The following is a 20,921-nucleotide window of genomic DNA, read 5'->3' as shown; positions in this document are numbered from 1 at the left end:
AGTGGCTTTGCTACCATTTAATATTATTATTATTTATTTATTTAACCTTTATTTAACCATGCATCCCAATTTCTTTGTTTTGTTTCGCCACTCATTGTACCAGAATAACTCAAACTGTAGATAGGATAGTGGTGCTGGTAAATTACGTTGCTGTTGGGTAATAAACTAGGTGGCGCTAATGAGCACAATAAAGTTGCCTCAGCAGTTTAATTCAAAGTCAACTCTGATGAAATCTTGGGAGTTCTCGCAAGGGTAAAACATTACTCTCTTTGCAAGAAAACGTCTTTAAATTCGCAGGTAAATCCAGAAAGAGACAAAGACAGACATTGATTCCCCTTCTTCCAGTTACAGTCAGTTACCAAGCTAATCAATTATTCTCCTAGAAACGGGTAGGCATTTAGGCAACAACTATTTTTTTCACTGTCTCTCCTCAGACGAGTCCAATGCGTATATCTGTAGGGTTAAATCTTTACCGCACTTAGAAAGAATAAGCCTTCTAAGCATATTCGCTTTAAAACTACCCTACCATTATCACAATGTATAGATGTTATTTATTTTTCTTGTTATATACGAGCTAAACATATCGTTTAGTAGCTTGTTGTTTTATTTAGATTTTTTTCCCATCCCTCCGCTCTGAAGCAATGGGAGTGGCTAGAATAACCTTCGGGTGAGCTAGTGGAGAGTGCCGGAGAGCGAGAGAGGGACCGAGAAGACTAGTTGATTGCTAACATGGCGGAGACCGTACTCTCGCTCTTCGACTACCGGGAGCCACCGACACTGGACAGCGACGGAGAGGGAACCAAACCGGCGCCGACGCCTCGGGGGTGAGGGTTTTAGTCAGTTAGTTAATTAGTAGCCATAGGTATTTTTCTGAAGTGACTGTGTGACAGCGCGAGCGAGCGAGATGGTGTGTGTGTGTGTGTGTGTGTGTGTGTGTGTGTGTGTGTGTGTTGATCTAACGCTATATTGTAGGCTCAAATTAAAGTTGTAATACATTCGTTATTAACTTAATCTGCTGTGCGAGAGTGTGAGAAACCCGTATAAATTATAGTATAATGTTCATTAGACTATAAATCATTTGTTGCTACCCACTTCACAAAGCAGCTTGATAGGTGTGTGTGTGTGTGTGTGTGTGTGTGTGTTTCCGCGCCCGCTGGTACGTTTGTGTGAGAACTGTACGAGCTAGCTAGCTAATTTAGCAACTTCTGTACTTGTGTAGTTAACTAACACATTTTTCTCAAATGTGAATTGTATGTGAATTACTAGCCAACCAACGAGTTATCAAAACGGTACTAGTAGATACTCTTAACAAACAAAAGTAAACCCAATATAATATATTTGTTCGTTTTTGCTATGGTGACTTGTTATATATGCTACCAGAGCCTCTCTCCGTGTGTATGTGTGTGTGTGTGTGTGTGTGTGTGTGTGTGTGTGTGTGTGTGTGTGTTTGTGTGAGAAGAGAGATCTCTCTCACACACACAGGGAGAAGAGAGAGCGTGAGAGAAAGGAACGAGCACAGTGTGTGTGTGTTAGAGAGGGGGGAGGGAGTGTGTGTGTGAGCAAGGGGGAGGAGTGTGTGTGTTGGAGAGTGTGTGTGCGTGACAGAGACAGTATGTGTGTGTGAGAGAGGGGGGAGGGGGAGTGTGTGCTAGAGAGAGGGAGATGAGTGTGTGTGTGCTGGAGAGAGGGAGAGTGTGTGCGTGACAGATACAGTATGTGTGTGTGTGAGAGGGAGGGGGTGCGTGTTGTGTGGAGAGACTGTGTGACAAAGAGAACAAGAGTGTGTGAGTGGAATGAGCACAGTGTGTGTGAGAGAAGGGGGAGTGTGTGTGCTAGAGGGGGTGGCATGTGTGTATGAGAGTGTGTGTGTGTGTGAGTGAGTGAGTGAGTGAGTGAGTGAGTGAGTGAGTGAGAAAGGAGGGGATGAGTTGTGTGGTTGTGCGTGTGTGTGTAAGAGAGTGAGGGTGTGTGTATTCATGTGTGTGTGAGAGAGGAAGAGGAGAAATTGAATACATGTGTGTGTGTGTGTGTGTAGGGGAGAGGAAGAAAGGTGTATTTTTCAGAGATTGTGTGTGAGAGAGGAGAGTGTGAGGAAAAATAAATAAGGTGTGTTTTTAGGGAGAGAGAGTGCAAGGAGAGGGCTGTGAGAGAGACTGAAGGACGTGTGTGTACGTGAGGGTGAGCATATTTGTGTAATAAAGGGGGAGTTTGTGTGTGAGGGAGAGATAGAGGGGAAGTGTGTGAGAGAGGTACAGGGAAGGGGAGGGAAGAGTGTGTTGCTTAGTGGGGGAGGGTGTGTGTGAGGGAGAGAGAGGAGTGGTGTGTGTGAGGGACTAGTGTGTTTACGTGTAACCAAGAAATGTGGGTGTGTGTGTGTGTTTGTAGAAGGGATAAAGCAAAGGGGAAGATTGTGTGTGTGAGTGAGAATTGTGTTTCTGACTTTCCAGTAGTGTGTTGTCTTCAAAGTAGAAACAATAGTTTAGGATGGTAAGAGACTAATATTTTCTGGTATCATATTTTGTGTGTGAGAGATTTGAGTTTTTGGTTAGTTATTACAAACTGACAGTGAAGACTGGTGAAGAAAAGTGTGTGTGTCTTTCTTTAAGAAATGGAGGGATAGAGTGTGTTTGTGACGAAGAGAGAAGGGGAGGGTGTGTGTGTGTGTGTGTGTGTGTGTGTGTGTTACAGAGAGAGGGGGAGGGTGTGTGTGTTACACAGAGAGAGAGAGCGAGAGAGGGGGGGGTGTTACACACAGAGGGAGAGAGAGAGTGTGTGTGTTTAAAGGGGAGAGAGCAAGAAGAGGGAGGGTGTGTGTGAGAGGGAAAGAGAAGGGGAGGGTGTGTGATGGAGAGAGGGTGAGGAAGTGTGTGTGTGTGTTTGTGCGTGCGTGCGTTTTTGAAACAGAGAAGGGAGGGAGAACGAGTGTCTGTGTGTCTTGGCAAAAAATAAAAAAAAGTCTATGTGTGTGAGAGAGAATGTGTGTGTCTGTGTGTGCGTGCCTGTGTGTGTTTGTTCTGGAGGCAGAGGGAGAAGGGGTGTGTGTGTGTGTGTTCTGCAGGCAGAGAGAAAAAGGGAAGGGTGTGTGTGAAAGGGGGATACAGAGGCAAGGTTTGTGTGTGTGTGTGTGTGTGCGCGCGCGCGCACGTGTGTGTGTGAGAGAGAGTGACTTAGACAAGGGCAGTGTGTTTGCTTGTGTGTAAGAGACAGAGGAAAGGAGAGTGTTTATGCATCTACTTTGTTTATGAAAGAGGGAAGGACTGTGTGTGTGCGTGTAGAGAGAATGTTATCCATGGAGGAGCGAGAGTGTGCGAAGAGGATTGCGTGTGAGTGTGCATGCGTGCCTTATGGAGACTAGTGTAGTGTGTGTGAGGATGTGTATGTATTAAAATGTATGTGCATGCATGGGAGAAAGAGATGGTGCATGTTTTCTGGAGATTGAGTGTGTGTGTGTTAGAGAGAGAAAAGAGTCTAGGAGTGTGTATGGTGTAGATTGTGTGTGTGTATTTTTTTCTGTGTGTGTGTGCGTTTTTTGTGTGTGTGTGTGAGAGAGGGAACATGAGACTGTGGGTTTGGATATTTGAGAGAGAGGGAGGGAGGGAGAGAGACAGTGAGTGTGTGTGCGCTTGAGCGAGTGTGTGTGTGTGTGTGTGAGAGCATGTGAGCTTTAGAGAGGGGGGAGGGGTGTGTGTGCGTGCATGTGAGCTTGGCTGAAGAGAGAATGTGTGTGTGTGTGTGTGTGTGTGTGTGTTGGTCTTGAGTGAGGACTTGTTTGTGTATTTGTGTATGTGGGTTGGCAAAGGCAGAGGGCTGTGTGTGTGAGAGAGTGTGTTTGTTTGTGGGAGAGAGGAGAGGGAGAGATGTGTAGGGATAGGGGAATGGAGAGAATCAATGGGAGGAAGAGAAAGGGAGTGATAGAGTGAAGGACAGATGGAATGGAGAAGAGAGACATCTGATTAGACAGTACTAGAATAGACCACACACACACACACACACACACACAATGGAATATCACCAAGAGAGACACTCCTGTGGACTTACTTCCTCAATCCTGGTTGGGCTTACGTGAACATGTCATGATAAATCCTAGAGACTGGCAATATGACGTGGTTATAACTGGTCCCTGGTCAAAAGTAGCGCACTACTTGTGTGGTCATAGTGCATTGATTCATGTAGAATTCACAAACACACATAGTAGTAGAACATTTTACACTTCTCCCACCTGCTGTATTTGAAGACACACAGAGCCATCATGGAGAAATAAGCAAAATTCCATTGGAACAAATTGGTTAGGAAATACACATATATATGTGTATTTCATATGTATGTGTTTATATATATGTATGTATACATATATATACATACACAATTAGTGGTTTCGGCTATTTCAGCCACACCCGTTGCTGACAGGTGTATAAAATCGAGCACACAACTATGCAGTCTCTATAGACAAACATTGGCAGTAGAATGGCTTTACTGAAGAGCTCAGTGACTTTCAACGTGGCACCGTCGTAGGATGCCACCTTTCCAAAAAGTCAGTTCGTCAAATTTCTCTCCTGTTGGAGCTGCCCCGGTCAACTGTAAATGCTGTCATTGTGAAGTGGAAAGGTCTAGGAGCAACAACGTGGTAGGCCACACAAGCTCATAGGACGAGTCCGCCGAATGCTGAAGTGTGTAAAAATCATCTGTCCTCGGTTGCAACACTCACTACCGAGTTCCAAACTGCCTCTGGAAGCAACATCAGCACAAGAACTGTTCGCCAGGTGATTCATGAAAGGGTTTCCATGGCCAAGCAGCCGCACACAAGCCTAAGATCACCATGCGCAATGCCAAGTGTCGGCTGGAGTGGTGTAAAGCTCCCGTGTGGCTCAGTCGGTAGAGCATGGCGCTTGCAACGCCAGGGTTGTGGGTTTGATTCCCACTGGGGAGCAGTATGAAAAAAAGTATGCAAATGTATGCACTCACTACTGTGTACTACTGGATAAGAGCGTCTTCTAAATGACTACAATTAGAAAAAAATGTAAATTGGTCAGTGGGAACGAGTTCTCTGAAGTGGTGGATCACACTTCACCATCTGGCAGTTCGACAGACAAATCTGGGTTTGGCGGATGCCGGGAGAACGCTACCTGCCCCAATGCAGTGCCAACTGTAAAGTTTGGTGTAGGATAAATAATGGTCTGGGGCTGTTTTTCATGGTTCAGGCTAGGCCCCTTAGTTCCAGTGAAGGGAAATCTTAACGCTACAGCATACAATGACATTCTAGACGATTCTGCGCTTCCAACTTTGTGGCAACAGTTTGGGGAAGGCCCTTTGCTGTTTCAGCATGACAATGCCCCCGTGCACAAAGCAAGGTCCATACAGAAATGGCTTGTCGAGATCGGTGTGGAACAACTTGACTGGCCTGCATAGAACCCTGACCTCAACTCCATCAAACACCTCTGGGATGAATTGGAACGCTGACTGCGAGCCAGGCCTAATCGCCCAACATCAGTGCCTGACTGGAAGCAAGTCCCCGCAGCGATGTTCCGACATCTAGTGGAAAGCCTTCTCAGAAAGGTGGAGGCTGTTACAGCAGCAAAGGGGGGACCAACTCCATATTAATGCCCAATATTTTGGAATGAGATGTTTGCAGAGCCGGTGTCCACATACTGTTGGTCATATAGTGTATGTAACCTAAGTGGAGATATTTACCAGGCTAGAAAGGCGGTGGTACTGTACCACACACACACACACACACACACACACACACACACACACACACACACACACACACACACTATAAACCACTGTACTGTATGTAAATCAGTTGTTGCTAATGCCTCTTATAGCTCTACCATTACAGACCATTCTAGATAATGTTAATTACCTCACACAATGGGGAATGGGTGACATGCATTTAAAAGAAGGCTGTTACTTTAAGAAAGAGCAACTAGGCCCAAGTTTACATGAGTGACCATGCAGACACACACACACACAAGGGAGTGTGTGCACACAAGAAAGTGCAGGCGCGCACACACACACACACACGTTATCACGAGTCCAGATGGAGAGCGAGGGGCAGATCAATACAAAGACAGCGAATCTGGTTGATATCTCTGCTCAAAGAGTCTCTCTCCCTCGCTCACACACACACAAACACACACACACAGTAATGAACACTTGAGAAACCAAGGCACTGTCTTCCTATGGCCTAGTTTTAAGAGCCTCCAATGTCATGTAAGGAGAAAATAGAAAGAATTACAGAAAACAGTGTGTGTGTGTGTGTGTGTGTGGACAAACTGCCCTACATCACACTGATCCAAAGCCAGTTTCTAGTGCTTGTATTTGAATGGTTACAGCTAGGATTGAGGCAAAGAAAGATTAGCTCAGATCAGCTCCTAGTGTATCCACTGCTCTTACAAGTGGCTTTACGCTATGGCTAGACTCTGCACCGCAGTCACAGATCTTGGATCAGTTTACCATCCCTGTATCCTGAATCCCTGGCAGTGGAGTGAAACTCAACACAGACCTTGGATCAGTGTCTTGTATTGTGGCTTGTGATTCACAAATGTCCCTTCAACACCAATTTACCCAGTAAGAATTTGATCCAATTCTACCCAGTCAGCATTCAGCTTTTTCCCCAAATAAACCAAAGTAATTGCAATTTTACCAATAAATAGTTTAAATCAATCCAAAATTGTTTTATCAATGATTCAGTTGTTATTGGTTGAAAGTAGTTGGATACAGAAATTGAGACTGGCTTCCTATTGGTGGGGCGGCAGGGTAGCCTAGTGGTTAGAGCGTTGGACTAGTAACCGAAAGGTTGCAAGTTTGAATCCCCGAGCAGACAAGGTACAAATCTGTCGTTCTGCCCCTGAACAAGGCAGTTAACCCACTGTTCCTAGGCAGTCATTGAAAATAAAATATTGTTCTTAACTGACTTGCCTAGTAAAATAAATTGGTGATCAGTGTATTGATTGCTTTTCCTACTTGATTGATGTGAAGATTGGTCCGCCTGGGGCATTGATGAAATTGATAGAATCTCTCTCTCTCCCTGTGTGTGTTCCACAGACGCGGTTGTGGGAGGAAAAGGAAGGGAACGCCGGTGAAAGTGTGCGACCGAGTCTTTGTCACAGAGGATGAGGAGGACAGCTCCGAACACAGCTACTGTCCAGGTGTGTGTTTGTCCTATATTGATGATTCTTGTGTTGACACTTGTGTATGTGTGTGTGTAATAGTTGTGTAGTGTATGCATCCATGATTGTGTGTGTTATGGGTGGAAGAGGGGGGTTGTGTGTGCGTGCTGACATATATAAATGTGTGTTTGTGTTCGTGTGTGCGACTGGTGTGTGTGTGACGTGCATATGCGTTCAGGTGGTGGAAAGGTTGATGACCTTGTGTGTGTCCTTTCGTACGTGTCGGTGTGTGTGTGCAGTCGTGCATGTGTGTCTGTGTGCATTCGCGTGTGTGCTCGTGTGTAATCCTGTTGTACTCTTCTCTCAGGTGATGGTAAGGAGGCTGCAGAGAACAAACGACCAACACTGGATGGACCATGTTACATCAATGACCCTGCTCAGATCTGGTGAGTGTGATTGTGTGTGTGGGGGATTTAATTTCATGGTGTTATTTTTTATGATATGTTTTTTATTTGATGACGTTTGTATTTTTTAAATGTGTGTATAGTTGTGTTTGTGTGTGTGTGTGTGTGTTTTTTGTTATGTAGAATACAAAACATTAAGGGCACCTTCCTAATACTGAGTTGACCGACCGTACAAGGTGTCAAAAGTGTCGACAGGGATGCTCGCCCATTTTGATTCCAATGCTTCCCACAGTTGTGTCAAGTTGGCTGGATGTCCTTTTGGGTGGTGGATCATTCTTCATACACACAGGAAACTGTTGAGTGAAAAACCCAGCAGCATTGCAGCTCTTGACACAAACCGGTGCGCCTGGCACCTACTACCATACCCCGTTCAAAGGCAATCTTTTATCTTGCCCATTCTCCCTCTGAATGGCAGACATACACAATCCATGTCTCAATTGTCTCAAGGCTTAAAAATCATTCTTTAACCTGTCTCCTCCCCTTCATCCGTACTGATTGAAGTGGATTTGAAGTGACATCCAATATGGGATCAAAGCTGTCACCTGGTCAGTCTCATGGAAAGAGCAGGTGTTCCTAATGTTTTGTATTGTTGTGCTGTTTTGCATGGGGTTGCTGTGTGTGTGTGTTGCAGTGTGTAATTGAAAGTGTGTGTGTTAGCTGCTATTTTTTGCTGATTTTGTACGCATAGGTCCACTTGTGCTGATCTAGCTCCCTCCATCCCCTCCTATCTCTCCCCCCACCTCTCTTCCTCCCTCCCCCTTTCAGCAGTGGGTCTTTAGACCTGGGTGAGGAGGGATCCAGCGGGGGCAGGGGGGCGGCGGTGATGTACCCCCCTCCTCCAAACTGCCGCATCCGCGAGGTACACTGTGGGAGCCAGGTGCGTCTGGTCGTCATAGCGATCCGAGACATCACCAAAGGAGAGGAGATCACCGTTGACTACAGCCTGACCGAGTGGGGAGACAACACTATGGTGAGTAACCATGGCGACATACCTGTGAGAGCCGAAGTAACTGTTGCCATGGTGCGTAACCATGACGATGTACCTGTTAGAGCCTAAGTAACTGTAGCCATAGTGATGGCTGCTACAGATATAACCTGGGATATAGTTGAAGTCAAATGCAGTTTACCCATCTTTCTATTTGGTGAATAGTGTTTTCAATGAACGACTTACATTTCACATGTAGTGAGCCAAATAACGACAAAATAGTTACATTTTGAAATCGGCAGTATGCCACAATATCCATGATTTGTGTTATCCGATGCAAGTTGCAAGTACTGAAACTAGCGATTGGATCACGTGCAACACATTTCTGCGCTGTTTACTTTTACTCTGGTTAAATAATCCTCTTTTTCTCACAGAAATTGTTGAGTAATTTTTGTTGGGCCATAATACATCTATCTGGGAATTTTCACCTTGGCTGACTACTGTATCTGACTGATTATAGTATCTAGTGCTTTTTGGAGCACTACTGTTATTGGTTTGACCGTCCGATTGACAGCACTGGGTGATAACAATGAATGTTAATGGAGCCTATATTCCTCCAGGGTTTCCGTGGTACTGTGTCTCCAGGGAGATATGAGTGTCTCTCCGACCCCGAGAACAACAGTATCAAAAAGGTTAGAAAAGACACCCGTTGCCTACTATGTTTATACAACACTTAAATACTATACTCATGTGCGTACTTTGTATGTCTACGTTCCATACGCCTGTCTGCTATACCCTCAACTCACTTTCCTTATAGGATTCTAAGCGTTGTAACATACTAGTGTTGCTCACTCAGCGCTCTAAATGGACACTCCTCATTCACACACCCACCGTTGACAGACACTAAACCAGTGGTTCTCAACCCTGGTCCTGGGGACCCAAAGGGGTGCACCTTTTAGTTTTTGCCTTAGTACTACAAAGCTGATTCAAATGATCAACTCATCATCAATGCTTCAAGCTTTGAATCAGGTATGTGTGCAGTGCTAAGGAAAAACGAAAATGAGCACCCCTTTGGTTCCCCAGGACCAGGGTTGAGAACCACTGATCTAAACAGTCTGTCTTATGTCACTTGTCTGTACTCTACTCACACAACTGGCTCAAACACTACTCATCTCTCGCTCCCAGGAGGAAGAGTCCGTGCCCCCCTCTCTCTCAGCCCAGGACTACCTCACCCCTTCCTGGCCCCTTTCCCCCTCTTCCTCCCCCCTCTCCCACTCCAATGCCAGCGACTCAGATCCCCAGAATGAGGGGGGCGAGGACGGGAGTCAGAGACGCACACCTCGTCGCCGCAAACGCCGCCGGACCACCACCCCCTCCAAAAAGAGGACCACCCCTCACCGGACGTCCCCGGGCCGCCCTCCCCTCTCCACTTCATACCGCCCCCTCACCTTCTCCCCCCCTCCTCCCTCCTCCTCCACCTCTTCTCGCCCTTCTCTGTTCAAATCCCCTGCTCCATTGGGGCCCAACACGACGGCGAACATCAGTATTAACATCGCCAGGGGGGTTGGCATGGGCATGCCCCCCCAGAAGCTGAGCTGCGCTTACTGCGGGCGCCACTTCCGCTCACTGGGGCGCCACCTGGACAAGCACCACCCCAACCAGCCCGAGATCCGCGCCGCGCTTATCGAGCGCTTTATGCCCCACCTGGCGGCCGCACACGCCGCACACCACGCTCAGTCCGAGCAGCAACCTCGGTCATCATCGGCGGCGTCAGGAGCGGAGCAAAATTCCCACAAGCCACCACAGGGGGGCGCTGCAGCCGCCGCGCTCTCCCTGTCTCCTCAACGTCCCTCCGCCACCACCGCCCAGTCCCCTTCCTCTGCCGTCGGGAGAAACTCCTCCCCCCTGGTGTTGACTCCGCCCCGAGGACGCAGTGCCGTGGCCGTGTCCGTTCTGAAGAGAAGCCCGCCTCCGGTGGTTGTGACCCCGCCCAGAAAGGCGGGACTGCGCAAAGTGAAGAAGGAAAAAGAGGAGGAGGAAGAGGAGAACGACCTGGTGGAAGTGGCGGTGGCGAGGCCCAAAGAAGAGGCAGAGGCGGCTTGTCCCCACGTCTTTCAGCAGACGCCCAAAGAGGTGGAGCGGCTGCCTAAAGAGGATGAAAATGAAGAAGAAGAAGAGGAGAGCGGAATGATGGAAGACGACAGTGGAGCCGAGGAGAAGGAGAAGGAGTTGTTGAGGTGAGTGCTGTGAGGGGGGTTGGTACTCCGTTAAAGGACTAGTTCACCTAAATGACAAATTCACCTCATCAATTGGATAGTGAGAAAGTAGTTGATGCATCAGCAAACTGAACTGCTGCTTAGCTTCTGCATTGGTGGATGTAAAACAGTGGGAATGCTTTTAGCATGCTCAAATTAGATTACTAAAATCAAATCAACTGAGACTGACTTAAAAGTAACTTCAAACTGCTAATGTGATGTTATCATTATAATAAAAGAAATGAGGATAGTAGATACTTTGAAAACATTTTTCCCTGTTGTATTGTGCGTTGAATAAATGAATAACTGACACCTGCAATTGAAACTAAACTCTCTCCCCTCTCTCTTTCTCTTCCCTCCCTCTGCCTCAGTTCGGGGCGTCTCCACATGCTGCCCCTCCTCTCCTCCCTGTCTTCCCTGGTTCTCTACCTCCGCAGGCTCCAGCACTCTGCCTTCCTCTCCCTGTCCCGCCAGCTCCAATCCGCCGAGGCCTGGCGCCTCCTGTGCCACTCCTCCCTCGCCCTGCTCATCCTCTACAACCGTCGCCGCGAGTGCGAGGTCTCCAAACTGGTCATAGCCGAATACCGCGCCCGTGTCACCCCCCAGTGCCCCGTGCCGGTGCCCCCCGGTGCCCCGCCCGCCCTCACACCCCTGGAGGCATCGCTTTCGCCCTTTGAGCGTCTCGTGCTTCCGCATTTGCCTCGAGTAGGTGTCCAGGGCAAACGAGGAAGAGTCCAGCCTCTTATCCTGCCACCGCACTGCGAGCCGTGTCTGGAACTCCTCCTCCAGACCAGGCAAGATGTCGGCGTCGATCCCCAGAACCCGTATGTCTTCGCCCGGCCGTACCACTCTCCAGCCACCCCCCTCCGGGGCACCGACCTCCTCCGGAGTCTGGCCCGCTCCAGCGGCACCCGGAACCCCCGCGCCCTCACCCAGACGCGCGTCCGGCGCCAGGTCGCCATCTTGACACAGCTGCTATTGCTCGGCGAGGGGGAGGAGCCAGGACAGCCGGGCGGGAACGCCATAGAGCGTCTGGAACACTTCCTGGAGCGCGAGTACCACGTGACGCAGAGCTGCGGCGGGATTGGCCAGGACCCGGGGCTGATGGGTAGAGTGGGGCGCGTGGTGCTGTGCGGGGAGAGAGACGGCGTGCTGTTCCGGGGGATGAGCCTCCACCACATCTGTCTGGAGCTTGACGGTAAGGAGACACTGAGGATTGATATATACGTCAGACCTGACTAGTCAAGCTAGAAGTGGAGTTATTTTTCTCTCCTTTACTGTGTATTAAATGTGCTCGCTTCAACCTGCTTGATATAATGGAACGGATGGAACAAAGCATGATGACCGTTAGAGAAAGGTTAGCGGTCGGTCAAACCGATCGGACGTTCTCTTGAGAAGACCGATTTTCCGCATGTCTCATGGTCTGACAAACACCACTCTGGCTCTGCCACCTTTCACCGCAGATGCGGAAGTGCGACATCGGCGGATGAAAAAGTTATCTCTAGCTTAAACGGACATTTTGATGAGGATTTGTTCATTATGTTACTTCGATTGACGCAGCAATGCGCCAATCGACTCTAGGGGGTTAAACAGTTTAGAGTCATCTCACAATGATTGTTCATTTTGGACTGCCCTTTAGTATGATGAGGACCAGCGCTGTAGTTAAAGTTGAGAAACATGTACATGTATTTGACCCTTCTCTTTCTCCCCCTACAGTGATGTCAGGCAACTCTGCCGACTCGTACTCGGACGGCGACTCTGACGGCGAAGGGGGGAAGGAGAAGGGCGAGGTGGCCCCTCCCAGCCTGCTGATGGTGAAGAAGGGCAGGACCAACGGCAGGACACCGCGTGCCAGGAAACTCAAGGTCACGCCCTCCTCCGCATTGCCCCTCTCCCCCTCACTCCCCGGCCGCAGGAGAGGCTCAGGTGGGCCCAAATCAGGTGTGTGTGTGTGTTCACACTCCAAAGACATGTCTACACAGATCCACCCCTGTGTGTACTAACCCACACTCTCCCCGCACAGGCAAACGCGGCGTCCTCAAGCGCCCGTGGTCAGACGCGGAGCGCGCTGCCGTGGAGGAGCACCTGACCTCCAACATCGCCGAGCTGCGCGTGCCCGCCAAGGCCGACTGCGAGCGCTGCCTTCAGAGCTGCCCTCTGCTGGTCACCAACCGGCGAGACTGGCGGGCCATCAAATTCTACTGTCACAACCGCATCCAGCTGCTCAAGAAGAACCAGCGGCGCGAGGACGACGGGACGCCAATCATGGTGTGCTGAGAAGACGGATGGACAGACTGATGGACGGACACGACAACAGCTCCACAGTATCCACACTTGCGTACTACATAGAATGAAGGAAGCCAAAACAGAGGAGTGGTCAACTCCGTAACGTCACAGCAGTGCTGATGGGCAACTCTGTAGTGCAACAGAGTTGACGCTTAAGGAAGCAATGTAGTGGCCGTGTGTTCGAAGTGGTACGCTAATGTGGGTATCGGAACGTAGCCTACATCTCATTGAGCAGGTTTCCATCCTTTTCATGGCAGAAAAGTCCATGTCGGGTCAAAAATGTCACGACAGAAAATAATAAACTTTCCAAATGTCAACAAAACAAAACACGTTAGACACGGTGGGATCTTTTTGTGTGTGTAAAGTGAAGTACACGAGAAATGTCGGTGGACATGCTTTTATGTGCAAATATTGATATAAAAACCATCATTATCGATGGTTGCAAGGTGATGAGCTTGATGCTACTTTACGAGAAATATCCAGGGTCTTATTCTGGTGAAAAGATCGATGCTTGGCTGCCATTTGACAAATAGAAATAATTTTGCTCTTTTGGCCATAATATTCTCATCATGTAGGCTATACCTGCGCCTGCGCGATTTTCCAATAACAGACTGGGCAGACTCATCACAATATAACAACACTTTTTGTGAGAAACCCATCCGCAGAGTTGAAAATTTGATGGAAACCCATTAAACGTTTTATTTTAGTCGGTACACGGGAATTGAACAGCTAAAGGTATTTTTATGTGCACTACGTCATCACGCAGTCGGTTTGATGGAAACATTTCTGGTGGGAAAATGAACATATTGTTTTGATGCAGATTTTTGAATATCTGTCGCCAATTGGATGGAAACCTAGCTATTGATACCCTTATATATATATATATATATAGTCCTCTGAGACAAAGCGAGTGAGAGAGGGAGTGACTGTGTAGGAGTTGCCACAACCTGTATACTATACAGTGTATATGGACATGTTCATTTTGTTTTCTCTCCAAAACGAGACGAACGATGATAACGTTATAATGACGATGATGTTAATGATAACACACCACATATTGTTCTATTCAGATTTTCTGGACAGTGTTTCATGGATGTTGTAGGGACGTTTCTGAACACAAGAAAGCTTGACACTGTTAGAGTTTGAGGCTGTAGTGTGTGTGTATTTCTAGTGCTGAGAAGATTTTATAGGGTCTCCCAACACCCAGTCCTGGAGAGTGCATGCTTTCGTTCCAGCCCAGCACTAACTCACCTGATCAAACTAGACCTGACTGAAAGACCATGGTTAGTTCATTACTTAAAACGGGTGTGTTAGTGCTGGGCCGGAGCAAAAGCCTGCACACCAGGAGCAGCGCTAGAGAGACCCTGGGTTAGAGTGAGGGGGGGGGGGGGGGGGGGACGCCACCATCAATGTGTTGTGAAGTTTATTTTTGGACTACCTAAGACACTATAGTCAGCATGGTGCTTTTCCGCTCCCTTCAAAATTGACACTACAAGACAGCAGTTGAATACTGCTTTTGCCTAAAATATACCAAGTATATTGTTGTTGGCATCATTCTTTTATTTTGAGCCTGTTGCACATGCGTTTTCTTAAAGGCGGTTTAAAACAGGTGCATTAGCCCGTGGGGCCATTCTTCTGCGATGTGCAGAGTTCCGTATTTAACTTGGGTGTGATCTATGCTACTTCTATGTTACAAAGTGATTTTTTGGGGGGGCCTTTTTCAGAAGAGTGAGCATAGCTGAATACTATGCCACGTTATATATCTTTTTTTTGTTTTCTTTTTTACATGCATTGTTGTTGCGTCGTTTGTTGATCGTTTTGTCTTTTCAGACTGACCAGTGTAGCAGACTTTTTTAAAGCTACTCTGGTCTCTATGGTTCATTGCAGTTAGATGATGGGCTGCTTGTAGCTCTAGTCCAGGGTGTTAGTGTGGCTTGCTGACTCTTAGGCCGGCATTCAATCCGATCATTGGTAGATTTGCGTTATAGCGCGCTTGACATGTGAAAGGTAATTTCCGATTAAGCCAACACGTGCAGAGTTTACCATGCACGCGGTCTCCACGGACGCGGGAACATTGCCTTTTAAAAAGTGCATTGCCGGCGAAGCGCGGTCGGGTTGAATCACGGTAGGAGCCTTCTCAGCTTCAGCAAGTCGCACTAACGCCCCGGACCAGAGCTAAGTTTCTTTGTAGGTTAATCAGAGCGCCAAGTAACCCGACATCTTGTCTTATTGGAAGAGAACCACACAACGCCTCTCGACAGATATGTTAAATAAATTAAACTAATCACATATAATCTTACATTGTTTCACGCTATCATCTTGCCAGTTTCAGTGTACATAAAAAAAAGATCATTACGTAAACGGGTTAGTTTGTGCTATCCGTAGCTTTTATTTGTTCATTTGCGAGTTGGTATTGTACATAGGCCTATGGTTTTGTAAATATTCACAGAAACACATAAAGGGGAAAAAACTACACAATGGCTTGGTTTGTTTGTGTTATGTTTTATATGAGTCTGATGAAAAGTTCAAGTCATATTTCTGAAATATGAATCTTTCAATGTACTAACAATGACTTCCTCCCAATAATATATTCTTTCTCCTGAAGTGCACACTTGTTTACTACTTACCACAAATCTAAATACATTGAATTGGTGGATGAATGGGCTAGTGGGTGTTTACACAATATTTATTTTCAAATTTAGTTTAATCATGAAGGAAAGTGAACAGGTGCACACTTTGGGAAGAAGAGATAATTGGGACACATTCCAAAATGTTAAGTGCTTTATTTTTCCACACCATACAGTTCACTAACTAGACCACCAGATGGGAGTGTTGCCCTGGAATCAAACAGAACTAGACCTGCATTCATAAAGCATCTGAGTGCTAAGCAATAATTTTTTTAACTCATATTTCAAACTGGGAACATTGCCTTTAATTGTCTATCGTGCTACAAAGCTGAATTTCCACGATATGGATTGAATGGAGCCCTTGGAAACGTATACAGTTAGATTTATAAATATTATTAGTTAAGAATGTTAGGTATGGTTATAAACAAAAGTTGCAACCTGGATAAGAACTGGCATTCTTGCAGGTCGCTCCTGCCACCTGTAAGGCCTTTTCTTTTTTATATGTTTTTACCCATAAACTCCTAAGTGCTGCCCACTGAGCTTTCATACAACCAATTACATTAGATCTGCCCATGAGGCTGAGCATCCCTCAGAACAAGATTGAGGCCTGGGGGTGTATACATTATTCAGATTCTGTTGAAAAACATTTCCTAAACGAAAGAAAACCTAATGGAACAGGGAGGGACCTAACCTGAATTTGACCAATTATAAACTCTTGTTTTGCTCTGTTTTCTTCCGCTTGGTTCTTAAACGGTCAACTGTTCCCGTAATGAATACGCCCCCAGGATTCAATCTAATACCTGTTATAGAGCAGCAGGATTGAAACTCCTACTTCGCTAGACTCATTCTCGTCATCAGGAAAATTCTATTTATGGGGGTAATATGTATATGTAAGGTAGTAAAAATAAATGTATCCTAGTTGTGCTAGAAATGCTATAGATAAAATAAGTAGTATGACGTTTTTAAATGTGTACCCAATTGAGAAAAGGCCAAATTAATATTTCCTCCGTTCCTTGTGTCTTCTCTCCTCACCCCCTCAAAAGCATTGGAGGGAAAGATCCAAGGCACGGAGGGGTTTGATTCTTCTCAGCCATTGCAGTGTGTACAGAGCCTAGCAGGCTGTTCAGAAAGGCAGCCCAATTCTGATTCCTCCCCCCGCTAATTGGTCTTTTGATGATCTGATGTAATTGGTCAAAAGACTAATTAGTGGGAAAAAATATCAGAATTGGGCTGCCTGTGTGAACACAGCCTAATTGTTTAAGAAAGGCTGTTCAACTGGCTTAACCTAACCCCATTTCCTTTATCTAGTCCCTTACCCTCAATTGCAAGTGGTCATGACATTCTATGGAATCTTCCCTTGTAATGAGTGCTTATGACGTTCCACGGAGTCTTTACTTCTTTCAGTTTCTCAAATTTCTGTAAGAGCTCCAAAGCAACAAAAAAAAAATACCAACATTACTACAAATTTACCAGCTTAAGTCAACTTGTCACTTGATTACTGCACATACTTGAAGTTAGAAACAAGTCACATCAGTAGATGTGACCACCACTGCTTTCCCACATTTTCTAACCGTCATTTCTATTGTACCTTCTGAAATATTGCCCTTTTATGCACCCTACTATCCGTAATCAAGTAGATGCATCTACTACTACATAACACTGACATGACTACACTCAAACAGGCACACAACCCGTATCTATGTGTAACAATTGACTAGATTAAAAAAATAAAATTAGCCTACTGTACTACCACTCGTCCTGTCCATTTAAAATTATGCAGTGCCAGTCGAACATCCTTTCACTCAACACTCACCCCCTGGTGTTTACTACTGTATCTTGTTCTACGTTGACTTGCAGATGGAATCTATATGGAATATGCTGCTACAGGATGCTACAGTTTTTGTTATAGTATTTACTTAGTCATACAACAGCTACAACTACCACAAAGAGCTTACAGATTGATGTAGAACATCTGTGTTTTTGTAATGATCATTATGTGCAGTCATCACCCCCCCCCCCCCCCCCCAAAAAAACGACTTTATCTAGATCATTAAAACGAAACATGGCTTGGGCCTCAACATGGACTGGGCCTCAACATGGACTGTGAACAGAGACAGAATGGGGAAAAACTACGACTTTAATAATATGATCAGCAGGCAAATGCATGCGGAAAACACACAAAGCAGAGATATTACCATTGCTATCTTGGCTGCACGGAGAGCAGTGTCCTGGCCCCTCAAATCTTTGTTCGGTTTGAGAGCATCACTGCCAATAAATCAATCAGAAAACTCACTTGCATCAAGGTCTTTTTATTTGTTTTTACCCCCTTTTTCTCCCCAATTTTAAATGTTGCCTCATCGTTACAACTCCCCAACGGGCTCGGGAGACGAAGGTCGAGTCACGCGTCCCCCGAAACGGCAAACCGTGCTTCTAAACACCCGTCAGCTTAACCCGGGAAAATCAGCCGCACCAATGTGTCGGAGGAAACACCATTCCCCTGACGACCGAGGTCAGCCTGCCGGCGCCTGGCCCACCACAACGAGTCGCTGAGCGCGATGAGCCAAGTAAAGCCCACCACTCTGGCCAAACCCTCCCTTAACCTGGACAACGCAGGGCCAATTGTGCGCCGCCCGACAGGACTACCGATCACGGCCAGTTGTGATACAGCCTAGGATTGAACCCGGGTCTGCAGTGACGCATGAGGGATTCCCAAACTCAGGCCTCGGGACACCAAGGGGAGCACATTTATTTTTTGCAAATAATCAACTACTCATCAAGCTTTGATCATTTGAATCAGCTGTGTAGTCAACATAGAGAAGCTAACTTACTCTTTATCTAACTTATCAAACTCGATTTTTGTTTTCCTCATTTGCAAATAAATTCATAAGAAATCCTACGATGTGATTTTCTGGATTGTTTTCCTCATTTTGTCTGTCATAGTTGAAGTGTACCTATGATGAAAATTACAGGCCTCTCTCATCTTTTTAAGTGGGAGAACTTGCACAATTGGTGGCTGACTAAATACTTTTTTGCCCCACTGTATATAGAATTGCAACAAAACAAAAAGGACTGATGTGGATATGCAGACCCACGAGAAACTGTGGCCCCTCACAATGAGTAAAAAAATGGTGGCCCCCACCTCCATCAAAGTTGCCCTTCCTTTATATAAGTAATCTAGGGACAAACCCTGAATGTTAGTGTCAACTTAAGTGTGATGGTGCAATGCATCGGATTCTTGTTAATTCAATGTGTCAATGTTTAAAATAACGGATTACCAAAATAAATTCATAGAATTGTGAGCTGTAACCTACAAGATAGTGCTACACCATTGCTTGCCCCCCTAGACCCCATTCTGTACATACCCCCAGACTCAGATCACAGGTCTCTAACCCACCCAGCCTCCCAGTCTTCTAGCAGAGGGGCCAAAGATATTAGACCCCCATCCCCCCTAGACTCTCACTCCTCTCCTCAGTCTCCAGCCTTCCATCTACCCCGCCTGCCAACTATCCATCAATCTGTTGCCACCCAGCCTCCAAACATCCATCAGCCTTCCATTCCCTAGCCATCCAGACTCCTATTTATGTTGCTACTCAGCCTCCCAAACCTCCAGTCTTTCATTCCCCAGCCACCCATCCTCATCCACCCCACCATGTTGCCTCCAGACATTCACCTATGTACCCATCCATCCATCCATCCATCCATACTCCCACCCACACACCCAGTCTTCTAGGCCACCCAGCTGTCATCCCCACAATAACTTCAGAATTTCTCAAACTCACATCAGCAGGAAATCACTGCAGATGCGTCGGGCTATGTAGTTTGGCAAGTGTGCGATTATATCCAAATTGACCATGCTCACTTTGAGAAGGGAGGCATCCGTTTTGTGTGCTGCCGTCATGCACACACTTCTGAGTTCTCACTGCCCTCTAGTGGGTAGGTTCCAATACAACGTCTCACATGGGGTACATCTCAATACTTTCTAGTGGCATCCTCTCCTTCCACGGACATTTTTCTTTTTCCTTTATTTAACTAGGCAAGTCAGTTAAGAACCAATTCTTCTTTACAAATGACGGCCTACAAGGTAGACACACACCCTCACGTAAAATACTGTAACTAGCTTTGGGAAACAACATTGGGAGTCTGTGTATTGGTTGGACTCCCTGAGTTGTGCATCGCTCTGGTGGGTGGCGATAGAAAAGAAACCTAACTCATTAAGAGAGAGTGTGGTAAGCCGTGTTTTACATTCAGCATCACTACATCAAGGGAAATATAGTATTCCTTCTGACAAAGATATCTACATATATTTCAGGATGTTGTGCATCCTTGGAAATAACCAGAAGTCATGTAAACGTAACTGTTTTGAAAAAGTAGTTTGTCCAAAAAAAGTGGTCTCTTGGCACAACTTACACCGGGTTAAGTTGAGCCTCCTTGGGGGTAAGTGGGTGATTGTGTCCCGTGACAGTGGGTGATGGTGCTGGTAGGTCGAAGTTTAATTCATGGAATGGGGGTGTGGTATATTGTACAGTGGGGCCCGAAATTATTGACAACCTTGATTAAGATGAGCAATAAGAATTGTCTCAAATAAATTAATAAAATACTGAGCTATATTGTGTGCTCCAAAAATGTGGCTTATTATTTTGCTGCAATTCTACACATTTTGCTATGGGGTGGGAGAGAGGATTTTGCAATTTTATAACTCATTTCATGCAATTCTACTCATTTTGCCTTATGGCAGAGAGGAACATTTGCTGTTTTACCGGGCCTTCTGAGGGCCGCCGCCACTTGCCCATCCCTGACTTACACTGAGTGTACAAAACAATAGGAACCTCCCCCCAGTTCTGGACCACTCAAACTGGTACACCTGACACCTACAATATCCCATTCAAAAGGTACTTCAATCTCTTGTCTTGCCCATTCTCCCTCAGAATGGCACACATATACAATCCATGTCTCAATTGTCTCCTCCCATTCATCTACACTGATTGAAGTGGAATTAAAAATGGTGACATCAATAAGGGACCATAGCTTTCACCTGGTCAGTCTACGTCCTGGAAAGAGCAGGTGTTCCTAATGTGTTGTACACTCAGTGTATATGGACAATCAAAGTTGGATAACGACTATGAACGAACCGAGTCAATTTCTTGAGGAAAAGACATTCGAAATAATATTAGAATATGCATAGGATGCGGCATCCAAATACAGTGCCTTGCGAAAGTATTCGGCCCCCTTGAACTTTGCGACCTTTTGCCACA

General features: G+C 46.3%; 1 protein-coding gene and 1 non-coding gene across 3 annotated transcripts; both read left to right on the top strand.

Moving 5' to 3' along the window:
* The first annotated feature begins 683 nt into the window (after positions 1-683).
* On the top strand, positions 684-15,522 carry LOC109901098 (uncharacterized). 2 transcript variants are annotated; one of them, XM_020497125.2, is made up of 9 exons: positions 684-824; positions 7,048-7,151; positions 7,480-7,558; positions 8,342-8,546; positions 9,122-9,193; positions 9,687-10,738; positions 11,128-11,954; positions 12,473-12,682; positions 12,780-15,522. In XM_020497125.2, exons 1-9 carry the CDS (start codon positions 730-732, stop codon positions 13,031-13,033), a joined length of 2,898 nt encoding a protein of 965 aa, XP_020352714.1. In that variant the 5' UTR covers positions 684-729; the 3' UTR covers positions 13,034-15,522. The 2 variants fall into 2 exon arrangements, with proteins under 2 accessions (XP_020352714.1, XP_020352713.1); XM_020497124.2 differs by having other exon boundaries at positions 12,473-12,697.
* On the top strand, positions 4,853-4,928 carry trnaa-ugc (transfer RNA alanine (anticodon UGC)). Its single transcript has one exon. It is a non-coding gene; the product is annotated as a tRNA-Ala (tRNA).
* Positions 15,523-20,921: the final 5,399 nt, after the last annotated feature.

The sequence above is a fragment of the Oncorhynchus kisutch genome, linkage group LG12 (assembly GCF_002021735.2).
Source record: "Oncorhynchus kisutch isolate 150728-3 linkage group LG12, Okis_V2, whole genome shotgun sequence".
Classification (NCBI taxonomy): domain Eukaryota; kingdom Metazoa; phylum Chordata; class Actinopteri; order Salmoniformes; family Salmonidae; genus Oncorhynchus; species Oncorhynchus kisutch.
This window is presented reverse-complemented; position numbering and strand designations above follow the sequence as displayed.